An 18937-nucleotide genomic window follows, 5' to 3' on the forward strand; every position below is an offset into this window, starting at 1 on the left:
CTTTGGCCAGGACACTGGGGTTACACCCCTGCTCTTTATGAGAAACACCTCTCTAACACCACTTCCAACAGCAACCTACTTTTTCCCCTGTGGTCTCTGATCCAGGTACTGACCAGCCTCAGCCCTGCTTAGCTTCAGTGAGTAACCGGTCTAGGGCTGCAGGGTGACATGGCACATTTATTGAATAGAAATGTTTCTGATTCACGTATACAAATTCGTCTTAAGGTGGCACCTTTATAGCAATGTTCGTGCAGTTAATCGCTCCGATTACATTGGGAAAACCGACGACCCCAGCAAATTGCGCTTTAATGTTTGGCTGGTCAACTGCATGGTATGGAAACCTTATATAGCTGCTAGACATGCGGATGAACCCGTCCCACACAGCTGCCATTACACGGCTCAAAGATGTAGTGTGCAATTTAACACAACAGCCTCTAGGAGTCGCCAATGGAATTAAAACAAAACACGCACAAGAAATGCACGTTCGCCAGGCATGAAGTTGGGGTGGACCAATGCACATTCTTACGTTCATTTTATCGTTAGTAAATCCAAACGCGAGCTCGAAACCTGGCGTAAGCAACGTTTTTATGCGTACGCAGCGTTGATAAATGAGGCCCCTGGGGTTTATTGTATAAAGTGCAGCATTTTGGGGTCCAGAAGTAAAATCAAGTGAGCGAATCACAAACATAAAAGTTTAGCTCCACCCTTTTCCAATAAGCATCACATTAAACTTAATATTGGTCTTGCCATGCTCTGATTTTAAATTCAATTATCATTGGCAGTGATTCATGGGATCGTAGTTCTTTCCCATCAATAAAGATGGCAAGTTTGCAGTCTTTATCTATTTGTCAGTAGACATGGGTCAATATAGGATTCTGATGGTATGATAAAAATATCACGGTATGAAACACAAAAACCACTTTTCCCCTTTGAAAACAATATACTTTATTTTTTGAAAGAATTACAATATTTTGGAGCAGAAAACACATCAGGCTAAATAATTCAATAAATCTTTGATCTCTGCTGCCTTTATTAGCTTTAAAAACACAGAATTCTTTACAATTTATGTCTAGTACAGACTGCATGATTTTAGCCCTGATTTTGACTCGCCGACAGGTTTTGAGAAATCGCCGACAAATGCCTGAAATCACAGGCAAATCGCTGCTCGTTCATGTGAGTGACCTTCACACAGATGAAATATCAAAGACGCGATCCGAGAGAATCGACGATGAGTCGCTGATGCCTGTGACATATTTGGCGTGCTAAATATCTGGAGCTAACGGCGATTCAAATCATGCCGTGTGAAATGAGCTGTGATTGAAAACATCGGCGATCGCCTACAGCCAATGAGAGAGCAGCATTCACTTGTCTGTGTGTGTTACTGCAGGCCAGCGGGAGGCTGGGGGAAAAGTTTAAAACGCTCCTTTTCAGTTTTTTTGGACCTAAGAAATTGAGGAAAAACTAGTGTAAATTTGGCAGGAGCACCCGTGTCTGTTTGACGTGTTATGTGCGCAATACCCCAACCGGGTCAATAAAGAAAGTTGAGGAGAAATTACTAATTCACTTTAAACCCAGGTGAGCAAATATGCACATTTTCTACCCCATTAAAGGTTTCTTTCTCATTATGTAGTTAATAACAAAAGATATACTTTGTGAATTTGGCTGTGGGACTTAGTTTGGACGAAGTTGTCGGCGATTCTTCCTATTGTAAAGTCATGCAATGTGAAAGCCCCTGTCGCAGATCCATCTTGCCGTGTAAACAAAGCAGCGTCAAAACGCCAGCCCAGATAGTCATGCAGTGTGAAACATCTGTGGCACGACTACTTTGAAAATCATGCAGTCTGAACTCTGCTTTAAAATGGCATCTTAGGACATTTTTTCTGCTGGAGATACTGTTGTCCTAAAAAACAAAAAAAAAATGTAAATAAAAAAATCTTACTCATACTTTAGGAACGGTATTACAGAAAAATTTGAAGGTTTTAAAACCATGACTTTTCCAAACCGCGGTATACCTTAAAAACAGTTATCGTCCCATGCCTATTTGTCAGATTTTTTCACATAATACTTTGCAATCATTTAACTATGATGTGATTCTCCTCATTGTTTTGGTTCATGGCTTATAACACTTTGACAAATACCATTTTTATATCATGATGAGCATTTCCAGCATTATGTAGTGACATCAAAGAACTCAAAGGATAAATTCACAGAGAAAGTATGTTAACCATATATTGAAATATCTGTTTATATTTTCCAAAACAAGTAACCACAGAGTTATAGGATCAGAAAAATATCAGTCCGCAAACATTTTTTAATAATTTAAATGAGTGAGATAAACGTACCTTATGAATGTGACCTAAAAAAGTTTGCGAGTTTACAACATACTTGGGAGATATTCTGTGAAGTAACTGCACAACACAAAAGAAACAATGCTAATCAAAGAATGAAATTTACTCTCTATAGAACAAACATGATGGATTTTACTTTTACTTAAGACTTTTGCATTTATGAAGAAGAAGCTTGGTTATGGATGTGACACCTTTCCCATATGGATGTGACCGATGTGAAATTGGCACTTGTTTGAATTTTCGTAAATCAAATATAATTGTTTAAAATCATTGACAGATATTTTGGAGTATTTTTACAGTACTGTAAAAATTACGGTGGCCGGGAAGTGCAAAACAACATTACAAAGTGTAAAACACTTTAACAAAGCTCGAGACAAATTTACATTTTGAAAAACATTTTTACCTGTCATCAGACACAATTACATAAAAAAATTTTTTTTACCAAGGACGAAACAAATTTACATTTTACAAAAAACTTAAGACGCAAAACACTTTTACAAGTCCCAAAACAAATTTACAATAAAAGATTCCGGTCCCACTTTATATTAAGTAGCCTTAACTAATAAGTACTTGCACAGGAATTAATAGTTATTACAATGTACTTATTGTGTAAATACATGTATTTACTGTGTACTTATGCTTGATTAAATACCTGTATGTAATTACATCGTTAATTAACTTCGGTAATTACATTTGTAAATACACTGTTGACCATCCCTTACACCTTAACCCACCCTTAAACCTACCCACGCCACCAAACCTGTCCATAACCCAACCTCTAATCCAACTCAAAAGCACCACAAGTGTTCTCAAATACATTATAAACACAGTAAGTACATTTTATTTATTTTTTGATGCAAATACATAGTAGTTAAGGACACTTAATATAAAGTGGGACCAAGATTCATTACAGAAAAGGAATGTACCACACACCGAAAGTGACGTGGAATGTACCATGTAATGTTGTTTTGCACTTCCCAGCCACCGTAAAAATACAAGCTTGCTCAAGGAAGAAAAAAAAAAACTACTTTGAAACGGTTTTGCTATTCTGGTGAAAACTTTATCCTTTTAAAGGTTGTCAATTTATTGGATTTGCTCATATGTAAAAAGCAGAAAAAAACAACACACAAATAGTTTTACAACCACATAATAATGAGTAAATGGTGAGTTGTATTTCAACATGAATTTGAGAGATGATCAGATCTGACAATTATTCACTTCAAACAAAGAGACCATTGTTAGTTTTGCCATGCGGGAGACGATATCTCTACTTGGTTATTTTAGTGAGTTGAATGTCCTTGTTAAGAGGGAGATGACCGGGTTGGCACTCTTGCCATCTGTTGGTTGGCATTAGAGGGATTTTTCTCGTCTGGGGAGAAGGGTGTTGGTGATACGGGGGCTTCCCGAGGCTTTACGAGGGTGCTGGAGGTGGGGATTATGAAGGTGGAGGGTGCTGCTAACAAACCCCCTGTGGTTGGGGGGGTTGGGTGTTGGCTAACACACGGCATTGTGGGAGCTCTGCTGAACTAGCACAATGAGGATCAAACTACTTGAGCATCTGAGGCTCTGCTTACACCTGCAATCAAAGGAATAGTTCACCCTAAAATGGATTTGTACTCACCATTTATTTGCAATCAAGTGATTCTAAGGCCCATTTCTATTTTCGTACCCCTACCTTTTCCCCCCAAAGGGAACGGGGTTCAAAATTTACCCCCAAGAAATGGGACAGCACTACAATATCTGCACACGTCTTCATATGTCATCACAATCTCTTGCGTCATATGAGGTCGACGATGGCGACTGCTGTAGTTATTGTAGTTGCTTTATTTGTGGGTATTTTTCTTCAGGAAATCACTAAAGGTATATATCCTTTTATCATAACAATATAACGTGACAGTAAAAATACTAATTAGTGCATCTCCTGACTTCCGTGTGCAGCCATGCTGCCGTTTTAGCTGGTGTATTCTGGGAAATTTTCTCACCCCTTGGTTATGAGTGTGGTCCTGAAAAATATTCGTTTTAGGGGTATCTAGCCCATCCCTTTAGCCTACGCCTTCAAGATTAGGAGAATTGGGACACCCCTCCCCTTTCACACGAATGCGCAAAATGAGGGGTAAGTTGAAGGGCTAAGAGTTATAATTATTTATGTTGGCTTGAGAAAGCCAACATACTGTTATACTACTCTGTCCTTGAAAACAAACGTATCTCCTCCTAGGCCGTTCATGCCACAAGGCCCAAATGTGGTCAAAATGTGCCTTCTGCATTCAAGATTGTTGCTATATCTCCTCATGCCTATAAGACTTTTATAATCCGAGCATATAAAAAAATTATACAAGCCCCAAATTTGGCCAAAAGCTGTATTTAGATGCGTTAGATTTTGTTGCTATATCTTTAAGGTTTATCAGACTTATAGTTTTCCAATAAATTATTTTTAAGCATTATTTTTCTCAAAATATGGCAAGCCATTTTTGACTTAAACTCCATATTTTTTACTGATATGGCAAGCCATTTTTGGATGTATCACTTTCACACTTATTAAGCATTGTATTTTCAAAGAAATACGGCAGGCCATTTCATCATTTACATCATTTACATGATGTTCATTCCCTTAGTCCCTTTATTAATCAGGGGTCGCCACAACGGAATGAGCCGCCAACTTATCCAGCATTTGTTTTACACAGCGAATGCCCTTTCAGCCGCAACCCAACACCAGGAACACATAATGTTCAAGTCCAGTTTTTGACACTCATAAAGACTGTCATAGAAACATCGGGGTTGATTAAGATCACTCATATTGCCAAGAAGCTTTGATGTATCATCACTAACCTGTCAAATGTCCCCATAGCAATAAAACAGTATAACCTAGCAACCATTTAAAAATAGCAATATCTCTACATCAGAACATCGTAGGGACCTGGGCATTGGCTTGTTTGACTCATGCTAGCAAATGGGACTTCCTGTGTACTATGCATGGTAACAATGATAATGGAAGCCAAGTGCTAATAACGATTAGCTAAATGCTATGAATGATTATCTAAATGCAATAACATATGCTAGAAATGCCTACTAAGTATTAGCATTTGATCAAACATTTACACGAGCATTGCCATTTAGCAACTGCTTAGCAACTACCTAACAATGCCATAATTGTTTTAGCAACTGCCTAGCAACCATTTAGCAACCGCCGCCGTGCTTCCTGCCAACTGCCATTCCCAGTCCTAGCGCAGTCACGTTGCCTTTCTCAAGCCAACATCAAAGTTTATCAATGAACTTTAGGTTCTAGTTGGGATTGGTATTTGAGTTTCTTGCTTCTATTAAACCCAAAAGATATTTTGAAGAGTATTGGAAATTGTCAGTCACTCGCATCTATAGTAGGAACAAATTATTGTAACTCATTTCCTGTTGTACTTTATAATCATTTGCAATTGAATTGGTTTGAAACAGGTTTACTGTGAATGAATATTTATGTTCTTCTTAAAGAAAAAGGTCACTTTTTGAGCAAAGATGGTGGTTTGTGGCTGTTTGATCACATTTGACCACATGAGCATCAAACAGTACAATCAGATGTGTTTTGACTACAGCAAACCGGCTTACACTTGTATTTAGCATCGTCTGCGTGTGATCAGACTGACAAAAATCTTTATACCGGTGTAAATAGGCCTGAGATGCAGTCATGTGCCCAGAGCTGATTAAACGTTCACTGACATTTGACATTTATCACTTGGTGGCAGCAATAACACAATTGCACCAAGGAGCAAAGATGTCACGTCGTTGGTAATCTTTATGATTTTTATTTTTAAATCTCTTTGATTTTTACATTTTTTTTTCAGCCATATCAGTTTTATTTAGCAAAAATAGTTGAAACACTTTCGTTGTTTTCACCCGTGTCCATGTGGGTTTCCTCCGGTTTTCCCCACAAGCCAAAAAACATGTGGTACATGTGAATTGGGTAGGCTAAATTGTCCATAGTGTATGTGTGAATGAGTGTGTATGGATGTTTCCCAGTGATGGGTTGCGGCTGGAAGGGCATCCACTGCGTAAAACACATGCTGGATAAGTTGGTGGTTCATTCCGCTTTGGCAACCCCAGATTAATAAAGGGACTAAAGGCTGATTTATACTTCTGCGTCAAACGCCAGTGTATGCTACGGCGCTGACGCATAGTCCTTCGCCGTGGCCATCGGTGTCGCTGACGTGCACCTCTCAAATGTAACTACACGTCGCAACGATGCGTAGCGCAACCTCTGTGATTGGTCAGCTTGGTAGCGCTGATGAGTCTGGGCGGGACCGAGAGCTGCGTGAATGGTGCGAGCCTGATGGAGCGATTGTTTACAAGTGTGGAGTTCTGTGAAGGAGCTCCGGATGGAAAGTTTTGTTTTTCGTTTACCTCATAGTTAAAGTTGTTTCACGCACGCTGGTTCCTGCCTCAAATTGAGTGAGATTTAGCCACTTGTACATCCCGGAAGTGTTCAGGAAAAGCAAAACATCAGCGAAGAAACTCGACACAGAGGAACATTTACACCTCACTGCCAACTAGCGTTTCGGAAGTGTTAATGCAGACCGACAGAGACAGCGCGCAGAAGTATAAATGCACAGCCACGCGCGTTGCATGCGCCGTGGGTTATGCCGGTCACTTGACGCAGAAGTATAAACCAGGCTTAAGCCAAAAAGAAAACGAATGAATAAAGGTTGTCTTCAGTGTTGTATGCTCCTCCAGAAATCTGCTGCACAAAAAAAAAAATCATCAGTCCACAACATTATAATATATGACAACTAAAAAGAAAGACGACATTCATTTGAAATAGAAAAAAATATGTAAAATATATCATCTATTTATTTATTTTTTAGTTTAAGTAATATACATGTTATTTGTTTGTGTTTGGCTGTGCATATTCATGTTTGAGAGCTGCATGTCCTACAATGTCACACAAGCCCCCATTTTAGCAGTGCTACATTTAGTTAGAGTGACGTGGCATGGGTGACTTTTACCTAAACTGGCCCCATATCTTATTCATCAGTCATTTATTTGTTGACCGCACTGTTTGTTCTTGTATATGATTGGTAAGGCGTGACCTTTAAAACCCCCTCCATCTCTGTGTCTCTTCCTGTCGCTGCCTCCGCCCAACAGATGTGGCTGCTAAAAGTGATATTCTGCTCCAGGCATGGAGACACGACATAAGATCATTCGTCCTTCCTCTTTGCCGTCATAATTTGCTCTCCTTTCTGTGCCTCTTCTTTTCTGTTCTCTTTGTGCCTCTGTTCTTTGTCACTATCATCCACGCACACTTTCAAAAGGCTTCTTGCATCCTCGGATTACCATGACCACTTAAAGAAATATAAATGCTATATATATCAATGACAGATTACGGTACTGACTCGCCTATAATCACAGGTTTTTAACACTAAAATGACTGATGGAATATCGACTATAAATGATAGCTCACTTCAATCGTTGTTAAAGGGCCATGAAACCCCCTCGCTACTTTGGAAAAAGTCAGAAAAGTGGGCGTGTCCAGCTCTGTTTAGGGGGGAGTGTCGGAGGAACTAAAGTGGGATGGTGTGGGAGTGTCTATTTGGGCACGCGCGAGTTTCAGTCAAAATAAACACGGAGGAGAAAGTGATGGTGTTTAACCTACATGAACATCTGTAGTCGAATTATTTGCCAAATTATTAAATGGTGGACTTTAACTGCAGTTTGGCTCTTTCATTCAGGGAATTCATTCATGCCCCTTGCGACAAACGAGGTATTTGATTCGAGGAGCTGCTCTAAGCGTGTATTTTTCATGCAATGTTTAATACCGCACGGCGAATGAGAGAAAAAAACCTCCGCATTTTCCGGAAACTTAGATGCACACAGCAGGTAGCGTCAGAAAGCCGCGTGTGTTATTCCGGTCACAAAATGCGGTAAAAACCCTACACGAGATTAAAGTTTGGTTGTGGTGCTAACATGTTTACACTCGGTGCAATAGTTAACTTAGTTCGATACGAACAAACTGAATAAACAAAGAGCACTGGTCGCTTACTTACCAAATCTGTAGAGACAGGACAATCCCCAGCAACTAGAGCCGCGTCTTTATGAAGAGAATACTACAAGCGAATCCAGATCTCAGCGTTTGCAGATGAGAACAGCTCTCAGGTAAACAATAATCCTCCTTGGACACGTAAGTTATTGTTGTCGAGCGTCGCGTACACTGTTAATCCACACGTGACTCTGAGCTCTCACAGAGAAAAAATGAAAACAAAACTTCACTGCAGCAAACTATAAAAGCAACACTTCACGCTTGTTTTGCCAACACAACGTGGCGTCTATGTCGTGTAAACACAGTAATGAATATTAATGAAGTTGCACAATAGAGCACGCTGATTGGTTTGAACCAAGCCTTACTCATGCATTTATGCATCACACTGTAAGACGCAATAAGACACACTCTGGCACAGACGTCCAGTCTGCATGCTGGAATACAACGCTATTATGTCATGACCGTGACGCAGCTTCAAAAATTCGTTTCAAACCGGAAGTTCGAATTTGCTTGAAATAATGCAAAAACAACCAATTTACACTTTTTAGTGAAATATAGGTGTCCTAATAGTGTTTTTAGCAGTGTGGGACACATATATGACTGTCAACAGCTCAAAAAATGTGTTTTGGTGTTTCGTGACCCTTTAAATTGAAGCATTTGTATGCGAGTTTGCAGACAATTTTTTTAAAGAATTGTGGCACTTATGCTTGAGAAATTATTGGAGAAATCCTGGAAAAGTCACAGGAGAAAAGTCTGATATTTCACTGGAAGATTTACTATGAAATTTAAATTGAAAGGTTAAAAAAAGTAGTTTGTAATAGGCTTGGGCGGTATGCAAATTTTGATACCTTCAAACCTCCTCCCTATTTTACCTCGGGATCCGGTATTACTGTGCATAATTTTAAAAATGATGACGTAAGGCTCAGACAGCGTCACCAAACTGTTGGCTTGTGCCTAAACCATTCAATACCGTACATGCGACCTTAGGTTCGCGGTCACTTGTTTGTCTTGTTCTATTAGAGATCTGCCGCGTATGCTCTCTCTCATTTACACACATACGCACACACACACACACACACACAGTGAGAGAGAGAGACAGCACCAAGCAACGCACAGCACCACGCTCTCTCTCTCTCTCTCATTCACACACACACACACACACACACAGAGCACCAAGCGACACACAGAATCAGCACGCTCTCTCTCTCATTCACACACACACACACACACATATACCGCATCCACACGGATGCCCGCATGATCGCTTGCTCAGGAGTGATATTGTTAGACCCCGCGTCCACTCCCTTTTAAATTACACCAGAGTTACCGACCACTCCCACGCTTTATTTGGACATTTATTCCTGCACCGCAAGAAATCTGATTGGGTCCCGCTGCTCCCGCGGTAAAGCAGCGGGAATGCAGACCTCTAGTTCGTATTTACCATGTCTCCCTTCTCGTTCTCTCAAAACCGGAATTACTGCCAAACTGCAGGTCACTTGGTGCGCGACTCTCCACCATACCTCACCTCTCTCTCTCTCTCTCTCCTCCACACTGTCCCGTGATGACAATCACGCATACGCATTTGTAGGCATTTAATAAATTATATTTATTATTTAATATTTGTCTCCTATTTAAGTCCATTGTTTTTTTATGACGGTATAGAAACTGACACCGTTGCTATTTTTAGATCCCGCGGTATACCGTATTACCGCCCAAGCCTAGTTTGTAACTAGGGTTGCAACGATTATAGATTTTGGTTGTACAATTATAGTCTGAGAAATAATCCCAGTTTCACGATTATCATGATTATTATGCATTTGTTAATTTCTAAACACCACTAGTTTAGAAAATGACATGAAAACTCCTTATGTTTTAAAGTTTTGTTTATTTCTGTCAGAAACCAATTATTACAGCACAAAATAATATGAAAAAACAGCAGTAGTCCATTTCTCTCTTTGTGCTAAAACATAAGTAGAATTTTTGATATTTAAACAATTTTGCACTGTAAATAAATGATAGAACAATGAATAAATAATTTAAAAAATGTGTCTGTCTAAAGCGGGGCTTGAAATTTACTTTCTTACTCGGTAGCACCGTTGCTCCCAACTTCAAATATTTTAGGAGCACCATAAAAAATTTAGAAGCACCACTGCAAATTCTATATTAACAGATTCATTGCATTTGAAAACAACATTAATCAGGACTAACAAAAACCAGAAACAGCTAACTAATTCTGTAATGACTTATTTATATTTGTGCAATAATTGCACAATTAATGTCTAGAAATTATAAATGATGACGATGATGATGATAATACTAACAATGAATACCATTATTATGCTGCTTTGAATGTGCTTGAATGCGAGTTATCTGCTATAAAAAGTCCAACTGCTACTTTGACAAATAAATCTATAGTTTGCATCAAACAAAATGAAGCATTGCAGTAAGAAATCTACATTTTGCACTATTGTTTTTATACACGTCAATATAAAAATAACCAGAAAGAACGGACAAAATCACTTCTACCACTCTTTAAAGGTTTTGGTTTCGCTTTGTGTCATTGTAAATGCTCAGTCTTTTTATGCGCTGATTTACATTTTGTTGTGTTTGTGGAAAAAAGTTACACATGGTAGTGATGGGTCGTTCATGAACGATTCGTTCATTTTGAATGAATCTTCAATATGACTTGGGAACTGCGAGTCCTCTCAGGGAGTGATTCGTTCATCCGCGCGTGCGCACATTTGTGCAGGTCGTTCATCGCGGAAAGGCAGAAGCCAATCATATGAGTTTAGAGCCGGAAAAATAATTTATCCGTTTATCTCTCGAGTCCTCTATCGAGTCATTCGTTCCTCACGCGCCAATCAAATGCGTTTAGAGCCGGAAAAAGAATTGAATCAAAAGGTGAACTATTTATCCTGGCTCCTATCGGCTCAGACTGTGCACATTGGTTAAGATTATACGTGACTATCAGTGTAACGTAAACGAATCACTGACATTTGAAGACATGAAGAGGTGAGCTGAGCTAAGAGACAACAATACCTTCATAATAATAATTATAATAATTAATTACATTTATATAGCGCTTTTCTGGGCACTCAAAGCGCTTTACACAACCACCAGTGTGCAGCATCCACCTGGATGACGCGATGGCAGCCATTTTGCGCCAGACCGCACACCACACACCAGCTGATTGGTGGAGAGGAGACAGAGTGATGATATGCCAATCATGATATGGGGAGGGTTAGGAGGCCATGATGGACAGAGGCCAGTGGGCAGATTTGGCCAGGATGCCGGGGTTAAACCCCTACTCTTTTTCGAAGAACATCCTGGGATTTTTAACGACCACAGAGAGTCAGGACCTCGGTTTAACGTCTCATCCGAAAGACGGCACCCACTGAGCAGTATAGAGTCCCCATCACTATACTGGGGCATTAGGACCCACACAGACCGCAGGTTGGGTGCCCCCTGCTGGCCTCACTAACACCACTTCCGGCAGCAACCTAGCTTTCCCAAGTGGTCTCCCATCCAGGTACTGACCGGGCGCAGCCCTTCTTAGCTTCAGTGGGCGACCATGTGAGAGTTGCAGAGAGCTAGCTGCCGGCTAGACATAGACAAAAGAGCAGGTAAACATTGAATTATAATTTTCTCCTTCATATAGTAATCTTTTTATGACTTATTTGTCGTGTGATCAACCTTTTGGGCTGGTTGTAGATGTGTTTGGAAGCAATTCATAACATTTTAAGAATATTTTGGCAAATTGAACCAAATGAACGAAATGACTCAAAAAGATTTGTTCATCTCGATGAACGAGACTCAAACTTCCGAGTCAGTAAAATGACCCGAACTTCCCATCACTACTACATGGGAAGTGATTTTCAAATATTTTCTCTTTGACTCATTGGATGGAATTGCTGCTTTATTCACATGTCTTTTATGCGATGTTCCTGTTTTACATGTACATTTAATTCATATCTTTGGATGCAAACGTAGCTAATAATACAATTTTTACCATATTATTTCAGCTCTGAAGTGCTGCAAAGTGGATTTGCTTTCACAGCACAGAAAACTGTCCTCTTAATTCAACACAAAATAAAAACACAAAGCAAACTCTTCCAGGCCTCCAGTACATCTACAGTTGATATTTTTTATAATCCGCTCATTTCTATAAAGGTTGCAGACTCCATAAGGTCAGATAAGGAGCTCTCCATGTAGGAAAAGCGGAAGTCATGGACTCATTTTCAGCTAATTTGCAGAAATCACTTCGCCCTACTTTGCGAGTCCTCACACCCTTGTCAACTTTGCTCTTCTTTATTTTGCCTCGTCTCTGTCTCTCTGTTTCCCTCTCTCGTCCTCCTTGTCTCTCTCAATCCCTCTATTTCCCTGTCTGCATTAGCGTTTGCTAGGATGAATAGGGTCAGTAAGGACGGCAGACTCGGTTGATTTGCCTACTCCACAAAGCCACTGTCAGTCCCTATAAATCATCCTTCAGCTCAGGACAGCAGCAGGGGAATGGCAGACGAATGACACTGCAGCTGTGTGTGTGTGTGTATGTGTGAAAGGAAGGGTATGCTGCGGCAGATTTTATGTGTGTGTTTGGATGTGTGAGGATGTTGCTGGTTTTGAGTTTTCGGTTTTCTGAGCTCAGTGTCAGCAGCGCCTCTGGGTTCCTCTTTGTTTCGAGGAGCTTCATGGGTTACAGCCGCCGGTCTCTCTCTTTCTCTCTCTCTCCCTCCCTCTCTCTCTCTCTCTCTCTTTCTCTCTCTCTCTCTCTCTGCTGGTTGTGTGTTCTGCAATGTTGTTCAGCTATTATATCATCAGGCAGAAACTCATAAGAAACATTAATGAGGTCAGTGAGCAGGTCAGTCAGCACAACGAAGCATCTGCACTTAAAATGAACCATGTTTATTCATCTTACAATTATGTACAGTCATAGCTACTGTTCAGAATCGCATTTGGGCTCAGTTTTTACATTTCTTTTTACTTTTATGTAAGAGACAGCCTGATCTCACGAGAAAATGTAAGTATTTTACGTTTTGCCAGTTTAGTGGCTAAAAAGCTTTCTGTTTGTTTATAGTCCATATGGTGAGTACACAGACATAGACAGACTGTTGTAAATAAATTTAGTTCATTATAGATTTTAAAGATTCTTATTTTTTTGATAAATTATTTTAAGAAATGTGTATGCATACAACTAGAGTTTGCTTGTTTTGACAATTTATTTAAAATATGTAACTAAGAAATAACTAATAATAATATATAAAAGTCTGAAATTTCATTCGTAATGGTCTTAAAAAGATCTTAAATTTGATTTTGTGAAACCTACAGAAACCCTGGACAATCTTTCATTAGTATGTGTATTACTGTGCTAAATGTTTAGATTGATCTAAAGATTTTCTAACTCCCCATCTCTCTCTCTCTCTCTCTCTCTCCCTCTCTCTCTCTCCCTCTCTCCCTCTCTCTCTCTCTCTCTCTCTCTCTCATTCTCAGACTCAGCCAGCCATATGTTTACCCTCAGGCCGTCCTGCAGCCCAGTCTGCTTCTGCCCACACAGGTCTCCTCCACCTCCAGCAGCCCTTACCTTGACTTCAGCACTGCCTACGCCCAGTACGCCGCCTCCGCCTTCGAGCAGTACCCCTTCGCCGCCTCGCCAGGGTTCCTCAGCTACATGTACCCTCCAGGCACCGCCGGGCCATCCTCCGCCATCTCCACCCCCATCCCAAACCCACTGTCCACCGGAGGAGGAGCCCCATCCACTGCCTTCATCCAGATCCCTCCACACCAGCTCCACACCGACCGCCTCTAGAACGGGAAACGGGGGACCAATGCTGAAATTGCACTAGAACACGGTCATTGTGGGACAGGGAACTGTGACATCATCAGCCTGTGACTGGAGTCGCACACAAAGGGCTTTTTCGTCAGTCGCTTTATGGACCTTTTCGGACAGGTTACTCTTATTATTCAATATTCTATTATCGGTAGATGATTGTTAGGTTAATAAATGGTGGATTGCAGGGATCGGGATTTATACGAGATTATACACACACTGTTGTTCAAAAGTTTGTTTTTTTTAAAGAATGTTCATCAAGGATGCATTTATTTGATTTAAAAACAAGAAGAAAAAAAAGCTCTCATATTGTCGTTACTATTTAAAATAACTGTGATCTATTTAAAGTGTAATTTATTTCTGTGACGCCATGCTGAGTTTTCAGCTGTCTTTATTTCAGTGTCTTTGAGAAATCGTCCTAATAGGATGATTTGGTGCTTACGAAACCATTTATTTTATCTGCTTAACATCCTTCTGTAAACAATGATCTTTTTTTTAGGATTCTTTGTTGAATATATAGGAAGTAGAAATCGTTTGTAATATTCAAGATGTTTTAATGTCACTTTTGCTCGATTTAAGGCATCCCTGCTGACTACAAGTATTAATTTCTTTTATTGAAAGTCTAACTTTTGAACAACAGTGTGCATTTATATACCGCTTGGATGATCTGCAGGAAGATCTGTTAAGCACAAAGCCTTAGAGACTTCTCCTTTTTTATTTTCTATAGCTGTTCTTATGACACAGATGTGCTTCCCTTTATCTCTCTGAGCAAAAACGTGCATTTTTTTTAACCTGACTTTTTCCAGATTTAGATAACTTTTCTAGAAACGTAGCATTACAGAGACTGTCACCTCTTCAGTTCATGTAGACTCCTCTCTCCATCATAATAGCTCCACGTAGATTGTAATGATGTTTAATCCAGTAACACGAGGATTCAAGACGCGCTGTAGGAAACACACATTGAAATATCGAGTATTAATTATATTCCAATTTCTTTGATCCATGGTACTTTTTTAGATGTTTTCGGTCGATTTTGATCTGCGGACAAGTCAAAAGCAAGAGTATTGTGACTAATGTCAGGGGTTGCCATTGGTATTGCTCCACAAGTGACACTACAGGACTAATGCCAGCAAGAGAGAAAAAACCTGACAGAGGGGCGGTTGAACAGCACAACAGGATAATTTGCCAAGACAATCTGTTTGTTTTCAAAGTGTTTTCATTTATCGGCCCTCAGACACTCGATTGGAAATACCTTACAGTAAAGCCATGAGACCAGAACATGCTAAATAAAGCCATTTACAAAAAACTGAGCTTTTTTTGTTTGAGTTTGCTGCATGTATTTTCCTTTATGGGAATGTTTTGATTCAGAATACGTCTTTGTACAAACAGCCCTGCTGAAAAATTCAGCTTAAACCAGCTTGGCTGGTTTTAGCTGGTTGACCAGCCTGGTTTAAGAGGGGTTTTGGCCACTTCCAGGCTGGTTTCCAGCTATTTTCAGCCTGGAAGTGACCAGCTAAAAACATCTAAAACCAGCTTGACCATCCTGCTTTTAGCTGGTTTTGCTGGGTTCCTAGCCTGGCTAGGCTGGTCAAGCTGGTTTTAGTTGGTCATCTCCCAACCTGACCAGCTAAAACCAGGCTGGAAATGGCTGGAAACCAGCCTGGAAGTGGCCAAAACAATCCTAAAACCAGGCTGGTCGACCAGCTAAAAGCAGCCAACCATCCTAGGCTGGTTTAAGCTGGATTTTTCAGCAGGGAGTTGACTCAGATTTTAGACTTACAGATTACTACTGCTACTACAGCCACAACCACCACTACTACTACTACTACAATGTCTACTACTACTGATACTATTAAAAGGACTACTTTTCCATTTCCACCTGGGGATACTCATCCCGAGGTCCTCAGATTATGCGGAGTCACTGATTGGATCCAAAACCAGCGACGAGATAATCCCAAGGTGTCCATATCCGGGACCAGGCCGTATCCTGAGCTGCTGCTGAGCTGTTGGTCATAGTAGAGTGGAGAACATGAGACTGATTCCAGTGACGCTCCAAGGACAGATGAGTGTTCGCTGAGGCCAGCTTACGGACTCCACTGCTGAGACTGCAGCTCTGCACAAGACTTTTGCCAAGCGGAGTAATTAAAATGGTTGTGCCGAACTGAGACTGGTTCTCTTAAGGTTTTTTTTCTTCACTCTCCTATTGGTGAAGGTTTTTTTTCCCTCTCCGCTGTCGCCACTGGCTTGCATGTTTCAGGATCTGAAAAGCTACTCATCGATGAATTTGCTCTTCAGTGTTTGGACTCTCAGTAATGATTTCAAACCACACTGAACTGAGCTAAACTGAATTGAACTTAAACACTAAAAACTGAACTACCCTGATCCAGTTACTATGCCCATTTATGTGAAACTGCTTTGACACAATTTACATTGTAAAAGCGCTATACAAATAAAGCTGAATTGAATTGAATTGAATGACTGCTACTACAACATCTACATCAACAATGTCTACTAATTCTAATACTACTACACCGACTACTACTACTACACATCCATTACTTATGATACCACTATACCAACGACATCTACTACTACAGATACTACTTCAACTACTACTACTAATTTAAAGGTTCAATCTGCATATACCATGTTTTTTTTACTCCAATTTGGAAATGTAGGAGAGCTTTAATAATGTACATTTAGAGTACATTTAGGGTCTCATGTCATGTTAATGTATGAAAGAGACGTGTGACACGCATATTGTTTGCTATATGGAATGGCAAAACTTTGAAGCTCAATATCTCAGAATCACTTAAATTCCAAGGTGACGAATTGGTACAGGTAATTCCATTGTTGCCGGTGTCTTCTCTTAACCATGGAATAAATGTATATGCATATATGATGTTTATTTCATTGTGTGTGTTTGTTTTTGATGATGATGATGATGATAGTTTTCACCCAATTTGCTTTCTGACCCTAAATTAATCTGTATTATATTTCTTTTATCATCCATTTCAATTATTTGTCAGTTGAGGGTTTTTCCATCTCCTTTAAAACCTTCTTTGTTTCTGCAGGCAAGTTCATTGAGAAACACGGAAGTGTACATGTGCTTACGATGAACAACCCAAGGCAGTTTAACCACCGTTTACGGCTGCTTCAATGGAAGAGCTGGAGTCAATCCAAGAGTTCACGGACGTGCATACAAACCTATGCAAATGAAGGAAGGCAGGGCATTAGGGCTTAGTGCTGGGCTTTATATGTTTTTTGCGAGTAGGCAAACTATCACTATGGAAACTGTGAGAAGTTTTATGCTCAAGGCCTCAGACCTCAATCCAAATGAGCACCTGTGAGCGACGTCACAAACCGTCCTTCCCCAACCAGTCCAAACGATTGTGCGCTGTGTGAGATCTTCCCATTATTTTCTCTCCTAAATAATAGGTCTTTCTCTCATGCACCATCTGTAGGTCAAAGAAACACTCCACTTTGTTGAAAATAGGCTCGTTTTACAAGTCCCATAGAGTTAAACAGTATATTTAAACAGCTTTTGAATCCATTCAGCCGATCTACAAGTCTGGAGAGAGTACTTTTAGCTTAGCTTAGCATAAATAATTGAATCAGATTAGACCAGTAGCATCTCAATCAAAAATGAATGATCGAATATTAATAAAACTAAGATAATTTACCTATTTTAAGATTGGCTCTTTTGTATTTGTACCGACTGGAAATACAAATGTTGCTGTTTTCTAGGTCAATATGTCTGGGAACTACACTCTCAAAAAAGGAAAGTGATGTGTTTCTTTTAAGTTGCACAAAAAAAAAAATCCTGACCCTTATGGTAGGCTATTTAAGGAAATTAAAGACTCCCTTTTGTCCAGGCCAAAAGAAGGTCTAATGTGGGCCACTAAATTTGAATGCATTACACTATAATATAGGCGGTTCATTCCGCTGTGGCGACCCCAGATTAATAAAAGGGACTATGCCAAAAAGATCAATGTCGGAGTGTCCATGATAACCCCTGTCCAGCATCAGAAGTGGACACAAAAAAAAAAAAAAAAACAAGATTTAAAACTGGAAGCTGGAGCAGCGAGTGAAGATTATCTGGCTATTATCTGATTATCTGACATACAAGAGCATCATAATGTTAAACTGATGTCAGGGTCAAGTTCTTTAATCTTTGCATACAGGGGCGGACTGGCCATCTGGCAATTCTGGCAAATGCCAGAAGGGCCGGACCATTTTTTAAATGTGGGCCGGTATGCAATTTTTTTATAAAAATTTTTTATATGCATTGTTTTTACATGCAGGCAGCTTTAATCTCTTGCAAGATGTAAACATAATGATGATGATGATCATGATGATGATAAAAGTAATAATAATAATAAATATTAAGCATTGGCCCAATCGGCAATGGCCGGCTTGTTTCGAGATGGGCCGACCCAATCAGAGGTTACACGGACGCAATTAAAATTTGGCAAGAATGTCATACAAACAGTAAGTGCAACACAAGCTAGTTGACAGAGATGGGCCGTAAATAAAGGAAAGGTGGGGCCGAAAAACTCAGAGAAAGCAATAAATAAATAAATAAATCAGATACTGCCAAATGCATAAAATTAACTAAAATGGTCTCGAGAGGGGGCAATGCAGTGGGTAGCACTGTCGCCTCACAGCAAGAGTGTCGATGGTTCAAGCCTCGGCTGGGTAAGTTGGTGTTTCTGTGTGAATGTTGCATGTTCGCGTGGGTTTCCT

General features: G+C 40.0%; 1 protein-coding gene across 1 annotated transcript in view; it reads left to right on the forward strand.

The window, feature by feature from the left end:
* rbm38 (RNA binding motif protein 38) overlaps positions 1-15497 on the forward strand; it is a 42110-nt gene extending 26613 nt beyond the window's left edge. Inside the window, 1 exon segment of the mRNA NM_001110127.2 lies at positions 13855-15497. Within this exon segment, the coding sequence (NP_001103597.2) occupies positions 13855-14170 (316 nt within the window). The 3' untranslated portion in view covers positions 14171-15497.
* Positions 15498-18937: the final 3440 nt, after the last annotated feature.

Source organism: Danio rerio, chromosome 23, assembly GCF_052040795.2.
Source record: "Danio rerio strain M-AB ecotype USA chromosome 23, GRCz13ab, whole genome shotgun sequence".
NCBI classification, from domain to species: domain Eukaryota; kingdom Metazoa; phylum Chordata; class Actinopteri; order Cypriniformes; family Danionidae; genus Danio; species Danio rerio.